Raw genomic sequence first — 18,391 nt, forward strand, 5'->3', positions numbered from 1 at the left:
GGATTATTTGGGCTAAAAAAAAAAAAAAAAGCCAGCAAATGAAGCCCTGTAAATAGTAGTGAGTTTTGCTTAGAATCTAATGGGATTCTGGAGCCTATAGAGGAAGGAGATAAGTGGAGGAAAGGTCAGAATTCTGTTGGATTAAATGCACAGAACAATCCGTGATGTTACTCAGACTTGGATTGAGCAAAGGTTTAGTGACTATGCAATGTGAACTTTACCTGGGTCCATAGGTCAAATAACAAGTATTTAGAAATTATTCGGTACAACAGTGAAGAAATGGCATATAAGCTAAGAAGGAAGACTTAAAAGATGGTAGCAGTTGGGCAGACTTCCACCAAATTAAGAGTTGAGAAGATTATAAAAACTAAGGGGATAGGGGAATAGTCCCAATAAAAGTTAACGTGTAGGAAGAAAATTAAGCCATTACGAATGTGTTATAAAACAGTATGAGTGTATGACTTAAGTAATGTATGAACATCATACTCAAATTTTCTAAGGGTGAACAGGAAGGAAAAATGTTGTTTGTAGATATTTTTGTAATAGTCTAACTGATAACATGAAGTGGCCAATGATGTTTTCAAAACAGTGAAGTCTATGGTTTTCCTTCAGAAAAGTTGCTGGTAACCTTATTATCTCGGTGGTTTGCACCCCATCCTTGAAAACACACTCCTACAAACAGAATTACCAATTATACAGAGATAAACAGAATTACATGCTGTGAACAGGAAGGGGTATGCCTCAGCAGGGATTCTCCCTTGATTCTGCAATAGTGCACGTTGTTCTAGGTTTTGCTGGTGAGGAAAAGGCTACTACTACCCTCGTGACCTCATTCAAGTATAGACAAGTAAGTCTTTTCTTACACAACAAGTCCTGTTTCTGGCATACAAGCTGCCATTTGTTAAGCCAGTCTTCACAAAGTTGAAAGTATAATATCACATCTGCACTGGAAAACTATTAGCAGCTGATTTCTCTTAAAACAAGAAAGCTTTTGTTTTTCAGGAACTTGTGCGCTTTTGCAGTCCGTCAGCTCTCACCCAAGTGGAGAATGTTAAGCACCACAGTGCCATCTGGAGTTGAAGAGTGAAGCACTATTGTTTCTAAAAACTGGAAGGAGCATCAACACACTTTTCATCTTTTTTTTTTTGAAAATCACTAATTCAAGCTTCTGAAAGTATTACTCATTTTCAGTTTGGAGACGTGTTAAAATGAGCTTAGTGATCAAAATCAGCCCACAAAATAATTGTTTCACCACTTGTATAAAGTCCATTCTCTATTCCACCAGGAAAGCTATGAAATGCAAATTATTTTAGTGTGGCATCATCCTGTTTAAGACAAACAGTCATGCAAACTAAGATTATTTTGAGTAGTCTCACTGATTTTAGAGAAAATCCATGTGGTAAAAGGCATAGTGAATGCATGCCTTCACTGCTAAAAATCAATAGGAATTTTGACACTGGATTAATTTGAAACCCAAGTTGCTGCAGTTAGACTTTGCAGGAAGGAGTATATGACAAGATTCCTGAATTCTCTTCTGACTCTTTTAAAATGCTGACCTTCTTAGCCTTTCCAATAATGCTTACTATATTACTTACTAGAAAGAAGATCTGAATTTGAGGAGCTTTGTAAAATCTTTTTCCTAAATATGATCTGTGGTCCTAAATTTGCAAAGCTCTTTTGAGCACTGTATAAATAAACGGCAGGCCTGGAAAGTGCCTAGGAAATACTGCCAATTATGTTTTATTTACTCCTCAATAGGATTAGAGATACTTTTTTTTTTTTTTTTTCCCTTGGAAAAACTGTGGTTTAAATTCCTTCACATAATATGAGTGTGAACTTGTATAGTTTGTATATATGCTGGCTGCTGGAGAAATAAATCCAGATGCCTCCCATAATTTTTTTATAATCTGTAACTGTAATTCTGAATACATTTTTAGGCAAAAGAATTGTCCATAATATGCACAGAAGTGCATGGCACAGCTATCTGAGCACAACAGTAGGGGTCTGTATCCTCATTCTGGATATGAGACTGAGTGCTGCTGTGACCTTGAGCAAGTCATGTATGTATCTCCATGAAATGACTGTACCTCCACCACCACAGGATTTGGGAGAGGATTAATTTGTTGATGTCTGCTTAAAAAGATGAAAAGCATTAAGTCCTCTCAGCTGCAGTCAACACCATGTATGTCAGACATGGAAACAGAGATGCCAGGGGGCAGAGAATGTGAATATCAAAGTTGATGTGTTTAAAGAATTCTTCTTTGTTATGTCAAGGGAAGTTTTAATTCTGACCCTTGCTGGCCTACAGTTCTATAACATAAATATCTGTAGACGTTTAGGGGTATATACAGCAAATCATGAATCCCTTATCATGAATTTTAAGTTATTACAGCTGCTACGTGTGCCAAAATAAAACTGAAATTAGTTAAGAAAATTGGAGGGGTGGGAGCTGGCACCTTAACTGATCTTACTTTCAGCTATCTGAAAGGAGAATTTAGGTATCCTGTTTTATTTGACAGTATGAGACTTTGAGGTAGAAAGCACAGGTATGTCTTTCATAAAAATGTTTTTTTGAAAAACATATTCGTAATTACTAATATCTTTTCAGTAAATGACTCCATTAACATTGCACAAATTTATACAAGAAAGCAAAATGTCAACACAGAAGCACTTGTACTCACCTTGCATTTTCTTCTTAGGACTGCTAATTCCCTGCTTGTAAGCAGCCATGGTTGTTACCTTTACAGTGATTTCCTGCCCCACATGCCTGTAGCCCATCTGATGCTGTCATTCCTGCATCACTCCCAAACTTTGATCCCTTCTTTGGTCTCTCACTTCACTTCCAGTGCAAGGGTTTGGTTCTTACCTTCAAAGCCACAGGTGTATCATGTCTTGGCTACAGCAGAGATAGCATCTCTTTCTCTCTGTACAAGTACAGCATTCTTTTGATCAACAGAAATCAAAAGCCAACAATAATGTAATAATAACTAGGGAGAAGAGAGCACACACTGCATAATGAAGTGCCACATACCAGAATCAGGAAAAATGGTTTGGACTTTGCAGGATTGAGAGCAAAAGTAAATATATCAATTTGAGTACACTCCTTATCATCTTTTTCAGCATCAAGGATCTCTGTTTCTCTGAGGACAATTCTTCTTTGCAGTGTGGAAGTGACAGGCGAGTTGCACAGCTAGGAAACCATAACCCATCTCTTACTCATTCTGTCCTGGGAGAGAGCAATATGACAGTAAGACAGTGCTGATCATTGAAGTATTTGTTCAGAAAGGGCAGACAGATAAGTCAAAACCTTTGCTAGGGAAAAACAAATGATTTTTGCTAGGAATGAATGCAATGGTTCCTTACATATACATTTCCTTACATAAGCACATGAAGAGACTAGTTTTAATGAAAACTCAATTCTGTTCAAATTTTATTTTATACTGCTTCCATTTTAAGTTTTTTTTTGTTTTGTTTTGTTTTGTTTTTTTCCCCAAAAAAACTTTCCTACTCAATTGAACTGTGGAATTTATCTAAATCATATGTGTGCACGTATACACAAAGAGAGAAAGGGAAGGTCCATCGATCATCTTCTTACAGCCTGTGCATTTTCTGCCTTAGTATTAAATTGTGTAACTTCTATCTATGCCACCTTGCAGATGTGATCTCAGCTGCACGATGTGAAGGTTCTTCATGGAAAGAAAATGCCACCTGGGAGGAAGGCACCTTATCCTCACAACAGTTTGACTATGCAACAATAACAGATTGTATCATTAAGAAAAAAGTCCCTGATAAAGCAGCATGAAAAATGTATATAGATCAGTTCTGCCTTCTCACTGTTACTCATCTGTTTTCATTTAAAAAAAATGCCGTCATGGTGATGCTAATCTAATTCAGCTGCAGGAGCTCTTTGATAGGAAGTTCAGAGAGGTTTTTTAATCCTCTACATTATGTCCTGATAGAGGACAGCAAAACAGGAAGTTCTCATGCACAGATCCTTCCTCTTTCTAAAGGCTGCGTGGAAGATAGCCATCTGCAATTTCATGCCATTATACAGAAAAGTGCTGGCTCCTCTAAACTCCTCGCAACAGCTGTTCCTGAGCACTTGGCTCTTTGTCCTGAGCTGGCAGCTGGCTCTGCCACTGTCAGGGAGGGAAGAGATCTGTTTTCACAGAATCAGATAGGGCTAAAAGTGAACTCAGAGATCATCTGGTCCTTCATCCAGCCATGAGGCTGGACTGGCACTCTGGACAGATGTTTTGGCTGGCAGCCGGAGATCCTGCCTCAGAGGAGCCAAAGTTCAGCTGTCTTTCCTAAATTAAGAGACCTGCTGGATTTTGCTATGTGCAGCAACAGTTTGATGTCCTGTTGTTCTTCAGCTTTTAAACCTGGACTTACTTATTGTGAAGATGGTGGCTTGATCTCTTAGCTATGCAGCATCCTCTATTTTTATTCTCCTGGTTGCATGCTTCAAAAACTCTGCTGCCCCCTGCAACAGCCTTGCTGAGCCAGGTACATTAAAATCCATCAGATTCCTCAGCTGTAGAACTGCAAAGTGTAAAGGACTTTAAATAAGGCAGTCTGTACCTCTTCAAATCTACTACAGACTTCTCATCGGGACTAACACATTGGCTTACGCACAGTTAAGTTTAAACAAAAATATGATCGCTGCCTGCAAACTCAAGTATTTAATTCAGAAGGCAATGAAAGAATGGGTGAATTGAGATCTCTGTTCTTGGATAATAAATGCATCTGTACAAACACCCATTTAATTTGTAAAATAAGTTGTCATCTAAATTTCTACAGTCAGCACAGTTTTAAACAGACTCTTACAAAGTAGCATATGCAGTAATAGCGAGATATGCTTGGCTTCTCTAATGCTGATTGACATATTTTGTCTCTCCACACCTGCATTTAAAGGCATAGAAAAGAGTTTTATTCTCTGTGAGAAGTTATATTGAAACACTAGAACAATTCTCCATTTGCAACAGAAACAGAAAGGACTTTCTGAATGACTGGCTAGTGATAAGTGGCACAGGGAAAAAAAGTCCCATTGTGTAATCATATAAAGCACTAAAGACAAGACAAATCTATTTACATATGAAAACTCAGACCTCAAGCAAATCCTACAGAAAAGAACATGAGGCAAGATAAAAGAAATGCATAAAACAGATAGGAGAATTCCTTTCCCCCCTAGAGATTACCACAAATTTCTACCTCACTCATTTATCATTAAATTTTAATCCTTTATGCAAGCGCAACGACTGTCCCCAAAATACACTAGAGCTTTGTTCATAAATGTCTTTCCTCCACTAAAAATGCCCAGAAAGAAAGGTATAAATGATATACTGAATAGGTGCTACATATTCTGTTTCTCTCTGCAGGAATAATATATGGTGTGATTGAATGTATTTATGGAAATCCTTCGCCAACTTGAGCAGTGTGGCTAAGTCAGTCAGAAAAAGCAAGGGTAATTGGAAGATATCAGCAAAGAATCTGCATGATTTGTACAATAATAAAGAGAAGAACAAAGGAATATCAAGACCCTTAGAATATGGATGTGCCGTGTTCAAAACACAGAAAGGTAACAAGTGATAACAGGATTTGGGTATGTTTGTACTATGAGAAATGAATTTTCATCCTAACAATGTACTATTTCTCTCTCAGCTCATTCTGATAAAATGTCCTTCCCCTATACCAAACAAGTGTTTAAATCTTTAGGTAGTTTACTTTTTGTGCAATGCAACACAGAAAAAAATCATTTTATTCCATGATACATGTATGAGCAGCCTATGATGGTATTTAGTAGTAATACAAGTGACACATGTGGTCCTGTTTAAGCTTGTACTTCTATAGAGAACGTTGCCTCATTTCTTAGTAATTCACGCCTGTATGCAATGCTTGAACTTTCCAATATCTTAAGCAACCAGAATGAAATTGTAGGCTCTGGGGGCTTTCAGTACAAATAATTGGTGCTACAGTTCCTTCTTAAATTCCAGATTGAGTTAACTGAAGACACAGTAAAGGGTTGAGGTTAGAGGAAAAAATAAATAACAAAATTTACTGTCTGCATGGTACAGGTGCTTCTGTAAGTGAGGTAATGACCTTACTATGTTGCCCTTTTGTAAATGATTTAAGAGGTTGTGCTGTTTGACGAGTCAGAACAGTTTAAGCAATAGCTACCAGGACGCAGACAGGCACCTTTATTGTTTGTGACAGTGCTTGGTATCCTGAGCCAAAATGAGCTCTCAAACTATTACTCATGTGTCTAGCCAGATAATCACAGGGAAGTTTCTGACCCATGGAAGAAATGCTTGTGATTTCTGAAGGAGAGAGTGTTTGGCGCTGCGAGAACAACTGAAATACTTCTGCTAGCACCAATTTAAGGCAGCGGTTTGGCACCCAGCCAAACTCTACACCCTTACACTTCCAAACAGCAACCTACGGAGTCTGCTCTGGTTGCATCTATAAAATTGTAATAATCCACAACTTGCAGGTGATTTCTCCTCTCACTTTAAATTGAGGAAATCTCAAAAAATTATGTTATCTTAAAGACATTATCTTAATACTGCTGCAGCATCAATGCATTTAAAACCATGGCAAAAGTTCAGTGAAGAGTTGAAGCAGTCACACACCCGTGTATTTCAAAAGGTTTTGTCTCTTTAAATTACATACCAGCCTTATCTGAAAAATGTAAATTCTATTGCTAACAGCACATTCCTCTGAAATCAGATGTGGGCTCGATTACTCAATGTTGGTTGTTTCCACATTCATCTAATGAATTTTCCTGAATAGGAAGGATGAAAGGAAGCCAAAAAAGTCAGAGCAACAGACTTGTGCAGTGAATATTCATCCCCTCCAAAATTACTCTGTCATTTAAACACAAACAGCCAAATTTACTGCTGGTGATCTGAAGTGAGAACTCCTTTCTTATGAAACCATCACTTTCCTATGAAGTTTAATTGCCCTGCAAGTTGCAGGCGCCAGTCCAGCACAAATCGAGACTCACCTACAGTTCTAATCTATTACATCTGCCCTTAAGCAAACGTACATTGTGGGCCATGTCTGCTCTTCCAGACAATCTGATCTGGGGATAACTTATCACTGCATGCAAACCATGTGTACAGATTTCACAGATTCTTTCAACCTCGGAATACCAAAGAAGCCAGCCCTTTGCAACAGACCCTACGCGTTTGCAGAGCTGATTACAGGGTTAGAGTAGCTAGGAAGCCAGTTGGAACAGCTTGTTAGGAAGCTTTACCACTTAGCATAGCACATGGAGCATTAAAACTCACAAAAAAATGTTCAAATTAATGTAAAGATGGCTTTGTAAATAAGACAGAGCTGTAGTTCATATGTATGCATATATATATAAATTAAAATAGTTATTTCTTTAGGTCACGCAGTGTTGTCTAGAGTTAAATTTACAAGATTCAAATAAACCAACAAATATAATGGACAGAAAATATACACATGAGGAGTTGTTTTCTCAGAAAGTGTATGTACTATATGAAAAGGAATATGAACCTGAAACTGCTGCGGTGATGTGTTCTCTGCAGGCAGACGTCAAGAAAACAGGAGTAAATTCTTTCGGAATGGCTCAAAGACACAAAGCTGCACATTGGACAAGAAAACATACCTGTTGGTAGGAATCCCTTTGGCAGGTACACACCTATGAATCCACCCATTTCATACTTGTCACCAGCAGTCGGCTGAATGACAGATGGGGGAAATTAGTTCCCCTTGCCCTCAGAGCAATCTAACTCCTTAAAGACAATTAATGGTTTTAGTTAGACAGCAAGGCAAGTAAAATGCATTCTTTCCAGTTACACAAATCTATGCATCTGCAACAAATGACTTTGACGTTAGAAATCCATGACAAGCAAATAGTGCATACCCAGATTTTAAAGTCTTTTGGAAAACAACGAAACATCCCTCAAGCTGCGAGCAGCAGAGCTAGTGAAACACGGGACCTTCAACAACTTGTGTCCTGGGTACTCGGCATCTCCTTCCAAACTGAACTTACCTCTGTCCTCTGAAAGCACTCGTATTCTTCACCACAACACTCACACCTCCCAACACCCCATTTAGTCCAAAAGGCAGTATCTGAGTTCTCCCCTAAGCCTCTTCCCCTGTGCAACATACCCAGTTCTCATCCACACTAACAGACGCGTTGAAGTCTCTCGCCTCCTTCCCACACCACCTACATTTATTTTGCCTGGCAGGCAAAACTAGGGAAGACACAGCAGGCACGGAGGCTGCTGTAGAGCTTTTGCTTTTTGGCTGCTGGTGACCATAAAGAAAGGAAAAGGTGAGTTCTACCTGTGATTCTGGCAGCCGAAGCACCAGCAAGCCTCTCTCCTCTACCAGCTGCTAATTTTTACAGTTTCTAGAAAGAGAGCAACTTTGCAAATTTTATCCAGTCAGATTTAGTTTATTAGCAATAAAAAATAAAATAAAAATGACGTAAAATGCAGGGACAGAGTCATTACAAAAGCTGTGTTCCCTGAGGAAGTAGACTAAATGCACAGCAAAGCCTTCAGTAACTAAATAGACACTGAGTGGATTAATTGTTAACTTTTTATAGAGATTCTGGGAGTTTTGCCGTTCTCTTTGTTACATTTAAAAATTTGCAAACCGAATTCTTTACAACGAAATATAAACAATTTTTTAAAAATCAACATATTTTAGAAGACAGTTTGGTTAACTATAATTAGGAACTTAAGTATTATTTGCAAAGATAGTAATTTTGGATAATCATTCTTCCCATCTTTTGATTTCATGACTATACTAGATTTTGGATTACTTTTGTATTAAGAACTCAGCTTTAGAAAGCACCTGAAAGATGAGTCCAAGCTATCTGTAAACAGAGAGTGCAACTTTGTTCCGCCTTTATTGGAAAACTTCTGTGAACACTTTATTTTTTTCTTTTTTACAAGTTAATGGAATGATCATCTACGGCAAGTTTTGATGCATTACAAAGTAGCACCTTTGAAAATACTTGGGCTGTTTATTTGAATACCTCTTGTATGTTAGCACAGGTGGCTGGAGATACCATGCAGCTCTTTCAGTTGTGGAAACAAACGATGCTGAGCTGCAGTTCTGATTTCAGGAAGAGATCGTTGCTTCCAATTCCATCCCATCAAAATCAACAGGACTGATGGTGAACCCACCAGGACTTGAAGCTAGACCTAAACGCCCATCCCTTAATGCTGTTAGAGCATCATCCATCTATTTTTGTATGACGCTTGCGTTGCTGAGCAGAGCACATCTTCTGAAAAGATTTTTCTCTCTTTGCAGACTCAGAGCATTTCAAAACAACTAGACTGTGATTTAATTACAACTGGTATGACTCTGCAGTTGTCACAGCAATAAAATGAATGTATGTTGTTCAAAAGCCTTCAAACAGCTAGCACAGACCTAGTAACTCCCTATTTCTAACCACTGTACTCCACTGGTAGGCGTGCTGGAAAACGACTAGTGAAGACTTAACGATGGTAGATTACCAGTGGTGGTTAAGGGATGGTTACAATTACCTTTTTAACCACTTCACTAAGTTTTCCATCTCTGAGCAGCAGGAAATTGTCCCTATTTTCTTGAAAGCCTGTCTTTTCCATCTCTTAACGCCGTGTTGGCTAAGCTGACTGTGCTGTGTGGGACTGCCAGTGGCATGGTATTCACATGGTACAAAGCCATGTATCTGAACAGTCTGAAACAGAAGAATCTTCCCTGCATTAGCTACTTCTCTTATGTGCTCAGAAACATCTGTGAAGCCTTGCTTTGGCCGAGGTCTCCCATCTGCCCCACAGACCCAGCGCCCTTCCTCTCACCACGTTTCCTGCATGCAGCACAGCTTGGTCTGGTGGGAGAGCATGCTCGTATCATGTCACGAGCATGGTGAGACAAACAGACAGCTGTGCTGAAGGAAGGAGACAGAAGAATCGAGAGGTATGTTGTACACTCCATGATTGTGTAGTTGACTAAACATTAACACTCATTCACTTTACTGGAAGGGAGATACCACTGTGAGTCAGTTCTGGACTCCTTCAGTAAGTACTCAGCAACATATAATTCATTTTCCTTGCTTAAACAGAAGCTGTCCCCATTTTACTACTGCAGTGGTATACTAGCTGTGGACTCAGCCCTTTTCTAGAATAAACCAACTGCTAATAAGGCCATAGAGTCTTTACAGAAAACAAATTAAATCAACTGCGTTGGTTCCAGCTTCATTCATACTTCCTGACAAAGAAAGGAAGAAAACTAAAAGGTATTAGAGTCCAGCAATACAGAAAAAGTTTCAAGAGTTTCCTGTGTTATATCCTTAAAAGGTTGTATGTAATTTAAAGTGGAATTGCAGAGGGAAAATGGGAAGTGTTATTACCGGTACGTGTTTTGGACTGAGAGCAGCAAGCATTTGTAGTAATGCAGCTTATTCTATCATGCACATAACTAAACTTAGACTCGGAGCTGCATGTAACCATTACTCAGTATTTAAGCTGTATTTCCCACCAAGCATCTGTCTCTCAAATCAATTTCCCTACCTCATGTTGTTATAATGTGGTGAAGAGATGCAGCTCAGCAGCCAAAACACCAGGCAGAGAAATATGACTCCGCAACAATTGTTTACTGACTTAAATTTATTGTTTTCAAAACTTTTCACTAGCTAGCCAGTCTCCACTGTGTTTGAATTTGGCTTCAGAACATAAACCATGACTTCTCTCCCATGCAAGGTAGTCTTAAAAGGAAGAAGGTGCTGAAAACTTAACAAGTTGGAACAATCCACCCTTTTTCCAGTGTAAATAATGTTGTGGAATAAAGCCTTCAGACTTCTATGCTTCTCTTAATACAGTGAATATCAGCCAAACATTCCACATTCCCTACCTCACAAGCATGAGGCATTAAAAATAAAATAAATAAAATTAAAAAACATTTATTTACCTTGACAATCTAAAGTTTCATTTATACAAGAAAAAAATACTGTGAATTTCTCTCAAGACCATTCTCACCAGTGGGACTGCTCATGAATTGCACTGTGTATGGATTTGTAAATCATTTTTAATTCTTGTGGAGACAGATTTCCTATGCTTAATTCAAAGTAAGTAAAACACAAAACAGAAGTAGGAAATTCCCACTCCAAATACAGACAGACAGAACCTTTTCCATTCTAATTTAAAAACAGCTTGCTTCACTGCAGAGGTCATGACTAGTGATAGGCTGTTTTGTTTTTTGTGGGAAGCAGGGAGCAGACAACAACAGTTCAGATTTAAATAATAAATTAAAATGCACACGACATTAAAATGTTATGCTAAGCATCATGCTTTTATTTTTATTTTTTTTGGAAAGAGCAAGAAAATAGCAGTATTTCAACAGACTAGAAAAAGCCTCATATAAATACCAAAAGCACAGCAAATTATATTCAAAACGGATACATTCCTAGGTCAAAGCATGAAGTTGTACGCTTGTGTGTCTGTGTACGCACACACATTTTAAATGTAGCCACTTGGATTATTTGTGTTTGCCTTTTCATTTTAGTTTTGTGAGTGAAGTAATTAGACCAGAATTAACAACAACAAAAAAATCCAACCATTTTCACAGACTAGTTTAAGAGCTTAAGCACATACACAATTACAACACAGTCTTTACTCTTGCGGCCATTAATTTCTACTAAAAGAAGCCAGTTTTAGAGAGAATACACAAAAACTCCACCCTGGAAGTCTCTTTGCTTTTATCACTGCAACATCCTAGCATTTGCTGAAAACTAAGAGAGGAACTACCCCAGAATTTGTCTCCAATTCTTTCTGTAAACTGTATGCATGCCAGACATAAACCATGCAAAAACCCTTTGAGATTAAAGCCCTTAATTATTAGCTTGTGTCAAGATTCAGGCACTGTGATTTACAGCAATCTTTAAAATGAAGGTTAGAAATGAAAAAAATCGCTTTGGGAGCTGATTTTATTTAAAACAGAGTTGGGGGAAGAGCAAAATTGTGGCAACTCATATATTCCAAGCTAATGAAGCATTACAGATACACACTATGAAATTAAAAAAAAACAAACAACTGAGTGCTTTAGTAAGTTCTGAAAACAAAAATAAGTTATACTTCAAAGAACAAGTTAGTATAAAAAGTTTTAACGTATGCAAAGTATGTGCTCAAAATACTTATTCTGCATTTTTAAAAAGAGCTGTAGTCTACCTTACAGAAACAAAGTTCACCCAGTATAAAATATTGCAATTTGTCCCATTTTGTCATATGAGAGGTTTCCTTATTCTTCATATGATCGAGAACACTTGCACAAGAGTTCACGTTATTTCCAAGCCACACAGTGGCAGACAAACTATGTTTGAGTCGGTGCTTTTACTACCCAGTGTAGCAAAAGCTAAGCAAACCATTTGAGAACAGAGTTTAGCAGGTCAAAGAACTGTGTTTATGCGAGAAATCCAGACAATAGTATAAAAGTTAATGCCAAGTGGCAGTACCAAGAAAGTGAATTAGATCAACAGGAAAAAAAACTGCTGATAGCATTCACTGTCACACGTACAGCTTGTAAGCTCGGTATAAGGAAAAGTCAAAATTAGCTTAAGAAGAAAAAAATTAAACTGTGTAAACAATCCACCCAGTACAAACCTGGATGCAGCTGATAAGAGCAGAACTAGCTTAACAGAGCTGAGGATGTGAGTGCATCCAGATACCTGTTCAAAATGCATTTATCAATACTGTTGACAAAAAAAAAAGAAATAAATCACAGCTATTTACACCACAGCGGAGGCTTCCCTCCCCCCCCTTAAGGAGTTATTACAACTCAGGAAGTCACTGCTGTCTTCTATGGTCAAAATTCCAGTTATAAGCTACCGATATTCGTAAGTTGAAAACACCCACCTTGCAAATTAAACTGAAAACTCTTGTCAAACATGCTTGAGAACTCTTCAAAAGTTATAGTACAGCACTTTGCTCAAGTGGTATTTGCATGAGTAACTTGTACTGACAGCTTGTTAAAATAAGTGAATTTAACACCAGTTGGGGTAGCTGGGTGTTCCTCCTCAGGAAGAGAGATCCGTAGAGATTCCAGTCATTCTTCGTGATGTGTAGTACAGGGAGAGAAGGACAAAGGAACCTAGGCCAGCCTGGAGATTAGTCTTCTTTCTAGAAGTATTCCTCCTCTTCATCAAAAAAGCCATTTTCCATAGCATACGTGCAGTCTGCGTTAGAGTCAGCTTGGCAGGCACCTTTGTATTCTTGAATGGACTCATAGAGGGAGTAGAGCTGACACAGTAATGACATATCTAGCTGCCGAAGGCCAACCTGATGGGAGAGAAAGAAAAACAAAACCCAACCAAAAAAACACCATTATTACAAGTTCAATTTCATTGGCAGCATAATGCTTTTACTGCAACAATGCCAAAGACACACTTTTCCAGTACCACCACACCACGTACAGACGTATCTTTCATACGTCTGTCTGCTTTTGTTTAAAACTGCCTGGATAAAGATTTGCAAATGCAGCTCTGACGGGTGTCCCACTTCATGGTGAGGTCTCTCTCTACTCAGTTTTCTTTTCTATACTGACACACACAGGCAGCTGACATGTTTGCCTCGACAAGGCTCACTGTCTAACACAATACAGCACGCCACTTGAAGGCAGCAACACTAAAGCTGAATCAGATAAAAACACTCGGCAGGTTTGCAAGCAGTGACGTGTGTCTTTGTGTGCTACTCAAGAGTCCTTTTGGTACTCCCAGAGTTTGACGTGCACGGGCTTGCTTTGTAATGAAGACCCTAATATTTTGTGTCCCCCAGATTTCTAAAATATCAGCACCAGGTCTAATTAAAGACTTGGAGCAACAGCAAAGGAAGTTACCTTGTGGTCTGCATCTGTATTTCAGGCATAAATGTGTACATTACACTGAAAAGTAAAATAAAGCTAGTCATTTAACTTGAAGTAGTTTCCCTCTGTGGCAGCAGAACAGAGAGTTCCTTTGACATTTTCACCTACGCAGGCGAGATCAAACTAAGTGTAGGTTCCCTCTTGCAGTAAATTTAAACCTCTACCCAAAATAACGTTTTTCAAGAAGCAGCTGTTATGCCTAAATTTTAGAATAGGAAGTGTTAAGCTAACAGGCTATACCAAGACGCATTTTCATAAAGTTTTGCATGTTTTTTTTTTGCTATAATTTGTATTTGAAGATGAGGAAAAAAATGTAGCCTTTACTGCAGCCTCGCAGCCAGGTTGCGTGTTACACAGAATGAGAATTCTTCTCCAAAACCTTTCCTTACGTGTTTAAATTCTAAGAAATACATCCAGCACATGAGAAAACCACAAGGGGTTAATATGAAGATCTTTCTCTGGCATTCCTCAGGTCCCTACCAGCCTGAATTATCCTATGAGCTCCTTTTTCTAAAGGTGGTAAGAGGGAAAACAAGCATCACACACAATGCCACTCCAACTTAGATAGGATACAGCGTCTTGCAGAGCCAATGTGCATTACCTGGTCAGGCCAGGAAGCCCAGACATCATGTCTCCTACAGACCAGACCGTTAATGCTTTCATGCCTTTTAGGCCAAGACTTGGAGCAAGCTCAGGAATGTTATGCTAGTGGCCAGCAGATTACAGATGTGCCTTTCAATACCCTCAGATCAACACTGCTCTTCTTCCCCATCTCCTTTTTTTTTTTTTTTTTTTTTTAATTTATTTATAGAACACTACTGCCTGCTTTCTCTCTCCTCGTTTAAGCAAACAGTCTGCAGTAAGCAAAGAAACAAAATTCACTTAGTGGTGTCTTCTGAGTCTTCCCGTATTCTGCAAGAGGAAAACAGCACCTGGGCAAATCCCCTTTGGCAGAAATTTGTAAAAAAAAAACAAAAAACAAACAAACCACAACACAACAAAACAAAACAAGAAAGCCTACACAAGGGAAAACGAAAAGGAGGTATTTGTACCATATCCAGGCCCCTCCATCTATTCAAGTCCTACTGAGGTAATTTCTTCAGAGGTGTTAAGCTAATGAATGTTTACCTGCCCAAGAATAAAGTCTGAACGTCAGCCTTTATGGCTGGCAGTTAAAGGGGTTTGGCTTGCCCCATCTAAACAAACTGCTCACCTCAGGTAAGAAAGAACTCTGTGAAGCTGGGCTTAAAACTATTACTTGTAAACATCCGAAAGATTAAGCAAGCTTGCATCAGCGCTGAGGGCCAAGGCTGTGGTGAGGAATTTTTCAAAGAGGGATTAGGAATAAAGGGAATGGGTCGAGCAAGGAAATTCAACCTGGAGACAGAAGAGAGATTCCAGATGCAAGATCTTTGTCTCCGAAGGAATGCACGAGAATTTCCTTCTTGGTGAAGCACTCCAGTGAAGAACAATTAATTCTACACCTAACTCTAATCTCAGAGCTAGACATTGCTCAGCAGAATTAATTTAGCAGGCCTTAACACCCATAGCTGTCACCAGCACCAAGCACTCAAACACGAACAGTAGATCTGCTGAAAAAGAAACACAGCGTCTAGCGCTTCACAACTTTCAGGTACAATCTTGAAGGTAGCAAAAGCCCAAAGAAACGTCTGGGCTTACTAGCACAAGCATGAAGTTTTCAATCCCAGCCAGGCTGACTCTGACTCAGGTTTCCTCACAGCACCTACCGGGCAACCCACTGCACACTCCCCGGCTGTCGACTCTTTTCCTCAAGATCCAGTCCCCCCGCAAAGCATCTAAATCTAACACCTTCCCATCTTAAAAAACCCACACAGAGGATCTTGCAGGGGAAGATGCTGCTATGCATAGCTTCTCCATTTGGTGCTGAATTTTTGGGGTAAGCTCATTACCCAGTTGTAATGCTATCTTTGACTGGTGCGAGGAAGAGCGTTCAACATAAATAATAACGTGCTGTTACCCGCTTGATGAAAGACAGGCTATTAGGATGTGAGTCTCTCTCTAATTTGTACGGGCCACAAAAAAGCACACCTGGAACTGCAGAGACTGTTGCTTGAACGCCTTTGATGTGTTTGGAGGCAAAGTGTTTTTTTTCTTCAGAAGGGTTTTATCAAGTTATCATCAAGGATAACTGAGTATCAAAGGGGAATGCGGGTATCAAATGACTTTAACCAGCATCTCATTTGATTTTCCATTAGGAAAAATAAGTTAGACTTTTTATAAGAGCTACCTTTGCTTTTTCAGGTAGGATTATGATGAGTAGGATCGTATTTTTGTGTTCCTTTATTAGACTATAGGGAAAAAAACAAACTGGGGTGGACGGCCACTTGTGCTGCCTGTGCTCCAGCACAATTTTAGGGCTGCCTCAAACTTTATCTGAATTACTTGTTGGCGCATTCACGGCAGACTAAGGCTGCACATCCTTCTGAAGCTACTCAAAGGTTTCTCAACAGTATCTCACGTTCAAAGCATGTTTTTTTTGGCATGGTTAGGAATAAAAAGGCCTTGGAAGGGGCAGATTTTAGCCGTCCCGTGCCTTGTTTGGGAGCGCAGGGCGCGTACCGCCCGTCGCTTGTTAGTCACTGCAGCCGCACCTGGCACAAGCCACCCCAACCCGCCTTTAATCGCTGGTTCAGGAGGAGCTCTGCCTCTGTCACGGCTCTACGGACCCAACACAAAGCCCGAAGAAGAGCCCTGCAGGGGCTTGCTCCCCCTGGACGGGGCGGGACGGGCGCTAACCCCCAATAGCGCTGGGGGGAGCGCCCCGCTCCCATGGCCGCCGCCGCGCACCCCGCGGCCGGGCACCCTCGGGAGGGGGCACAAAGCCTCTCCCCGGGCTCAGCGAAGGGGACAAAGCCCCGGAGGCCGAGCCCTGGCCCAGACAGGCCTCGGCCTCCCGGAGGCCGCGACGCGGCTCCCCCCCGCCCCCCTGCCCCCGCCGCCCCTCACCATCTCCTTGCGGAGCAGGGCCAGCGCCGCGTCCAGGTTGGGAGGCTTGGGGGGCCGCGGCGAGCCCCGGCCGCCGCCGCTCAGCTCGTCCTGGATGCGGGACTTCTGCGCGTACAGCCGCTCCAGGTCCCGCCAGCGCCCGCCCTGGCCGCCGCCGCCGGAGGAGGAGGAGTTGAGCAGCCCGCTCAGGCTCTTGGGCAGCGGCGGCAGCCCCGAGCCGCCGCCGGGACCCGGCAGCCCCGGCCCGCTCATGCTGCGGCGGCGGCCAGCGGCGAGCGGCGACGGGAAGGGCCGGCCCGGCTCCGCGCCGGGGAGGCACCGCCCGCTGCCCGCCCCGCCTACTGGGCCGGGCTGTACTGAGCCGTACCGGGCCGTGCTGTGCTGTACCGAGCCCCGCCGTGCTGTACCAAGCCCTGCCGAGCTGTACCGGGCCGTGCCGTGCTGGCGGCGCCGCCTGCAGCTCGCAGCAGGTGCCTCCCGTAGCGCTGCCCGCGGCAATTAGCGCCGCCGCCTCGTTAGCGCAGGCCCCGGGCGGTGGGGGCAGCGCTGGGGTCGGGCAGCTCTCGGCCAGACCTTTGTGGTTTTCCTCCCCCCCCGTCTGTCCCTATCTGTCCGTGCAAACCCCTGAGGGGCCCCCCTCCGGAGGCTGCTGAGCACTCGTGGCAGTTTGGGGTCGGCAGCCTAACCTGCGCGCAATGCCAAGGCAAGTGGGTGTTTGAAAGCTAAATATTGAGCAGTAAAAAGCTTCCTGACTTCATATTGAATAGTTAAACGCTTCTTGACTTTATACAGAGCAGATGCTTCCGTATTGTATATACCCCACCTTACCTCTGACAGCCTCCCTGCCTGCCAGAAGGACCTTTGCCTTTGTGCAACAGCTGGAGACCGAAAAACCAAACCCAAAGCAGTTTGGTAAAGGTGGAGCTCTGGGAGCACACCGCCATGGCCCGGCCAGACTGCTCGGAGCAGATGGTTAGAGGTGTAGTCCTGTTGCCACAACCTCGCTTTGTTTGTGCAATATTTTGTTCAAATAAAACCCTACCACATACAGTGGTTTTTAATATCTGTATTATGGAGTTGCAGTGGAGTTAAGCCTCCACACCGTTTTGTGTTTTGTTCGCAGATTCATGTGGCTTTTTCCTGATTTCATTCTCATCAACCCCCCTGACAATTGTTTTAAACTGGCTTACGGTGGAGGAATCTTTTTCCAATCCTTATTTGTATTTATGTGCTACTTCGGGGATTGGTTTTTAAGATGATCTGCTCTTCATTTTAATGCTTTGTACATTAGAGTCAAGAGGATTTTTATTTTCCATTTGTCATGTTGTGACTTCTGCCCCAGCTGATTGTGAAAAATGAAATAGTGCTGTTAGCATTTATAACACTGAACGCATTTCAGACCATTCCTGTTGTAGATTAAAAGCATTAAGAAAGCCCTTGTCCTTGCAGGCTAAATGTGTCTGACAGCAAAAATATTGATTCAGTTTGCTGACAATGTAGGCACATTATTATCTTCCTGCTT

At 41.3% G+C, this 18,391-nt stretch overlaps 2 protein-coding genes across 3 annotated transcripts in view; one reads left to right on the top strand and one right to left on the bottom strand.

The window, feature by feature from the left end:
- ARV1 (ARV1 homolog, fatty acid homeostasis modulator) overlaps positions 1-5,485 on the top strand; it is a 32,101-nt gene extending 26,616 nt beyond the window's left edge. The window contains exon 6 of one of the 2 annotated variants that reach the window (XR_014618304.1): positions 789-826. The gene's annotated coding sequence lies outside the window, so the exon portion shown is untranslated. Of the gene's footprint in view, positions 1-788; positions 827-5,381 lie in introns of those variants that run through there. The other variant, XM_084284349.1, reaches the window with a different exon arrangement.
- A 5,917-nt stretch (positions 5,486-11,402) lies between these two features.
- FAM89A (family with sequence similarity 89 member A) lies at positions 11,403-17,121 on the bottom strand (the record flags this gene model as incomplete). Its single annotated transcript, XM_084284037.1, has 2 exons — positions 11,403-13,298; positions 16,870-17,121. The coding sequence occupies 2 exons, from the start codon at positions 17,119-17,121 to the stop codon at positions 13,140-13,142; spliced, it is 411 nt and encodes a 136-aa protein (XP_084140163.1). The 3' UTR covers positions 11,403-13,139.
- Positions 17,122-18,391: the final 1,270 nt, after the last annotated feature.

Source organism: Netta rufina (genome assembly GCF_964035555.1).
Source record: "Netta rufina genome assembly, chromosome: 3".
Classification (NCBI taxonomy): Eukaryota; Metazoa; Chordata; class Aves; order Anseriformes; family Anatidae; genus Netta; species Netta rufina.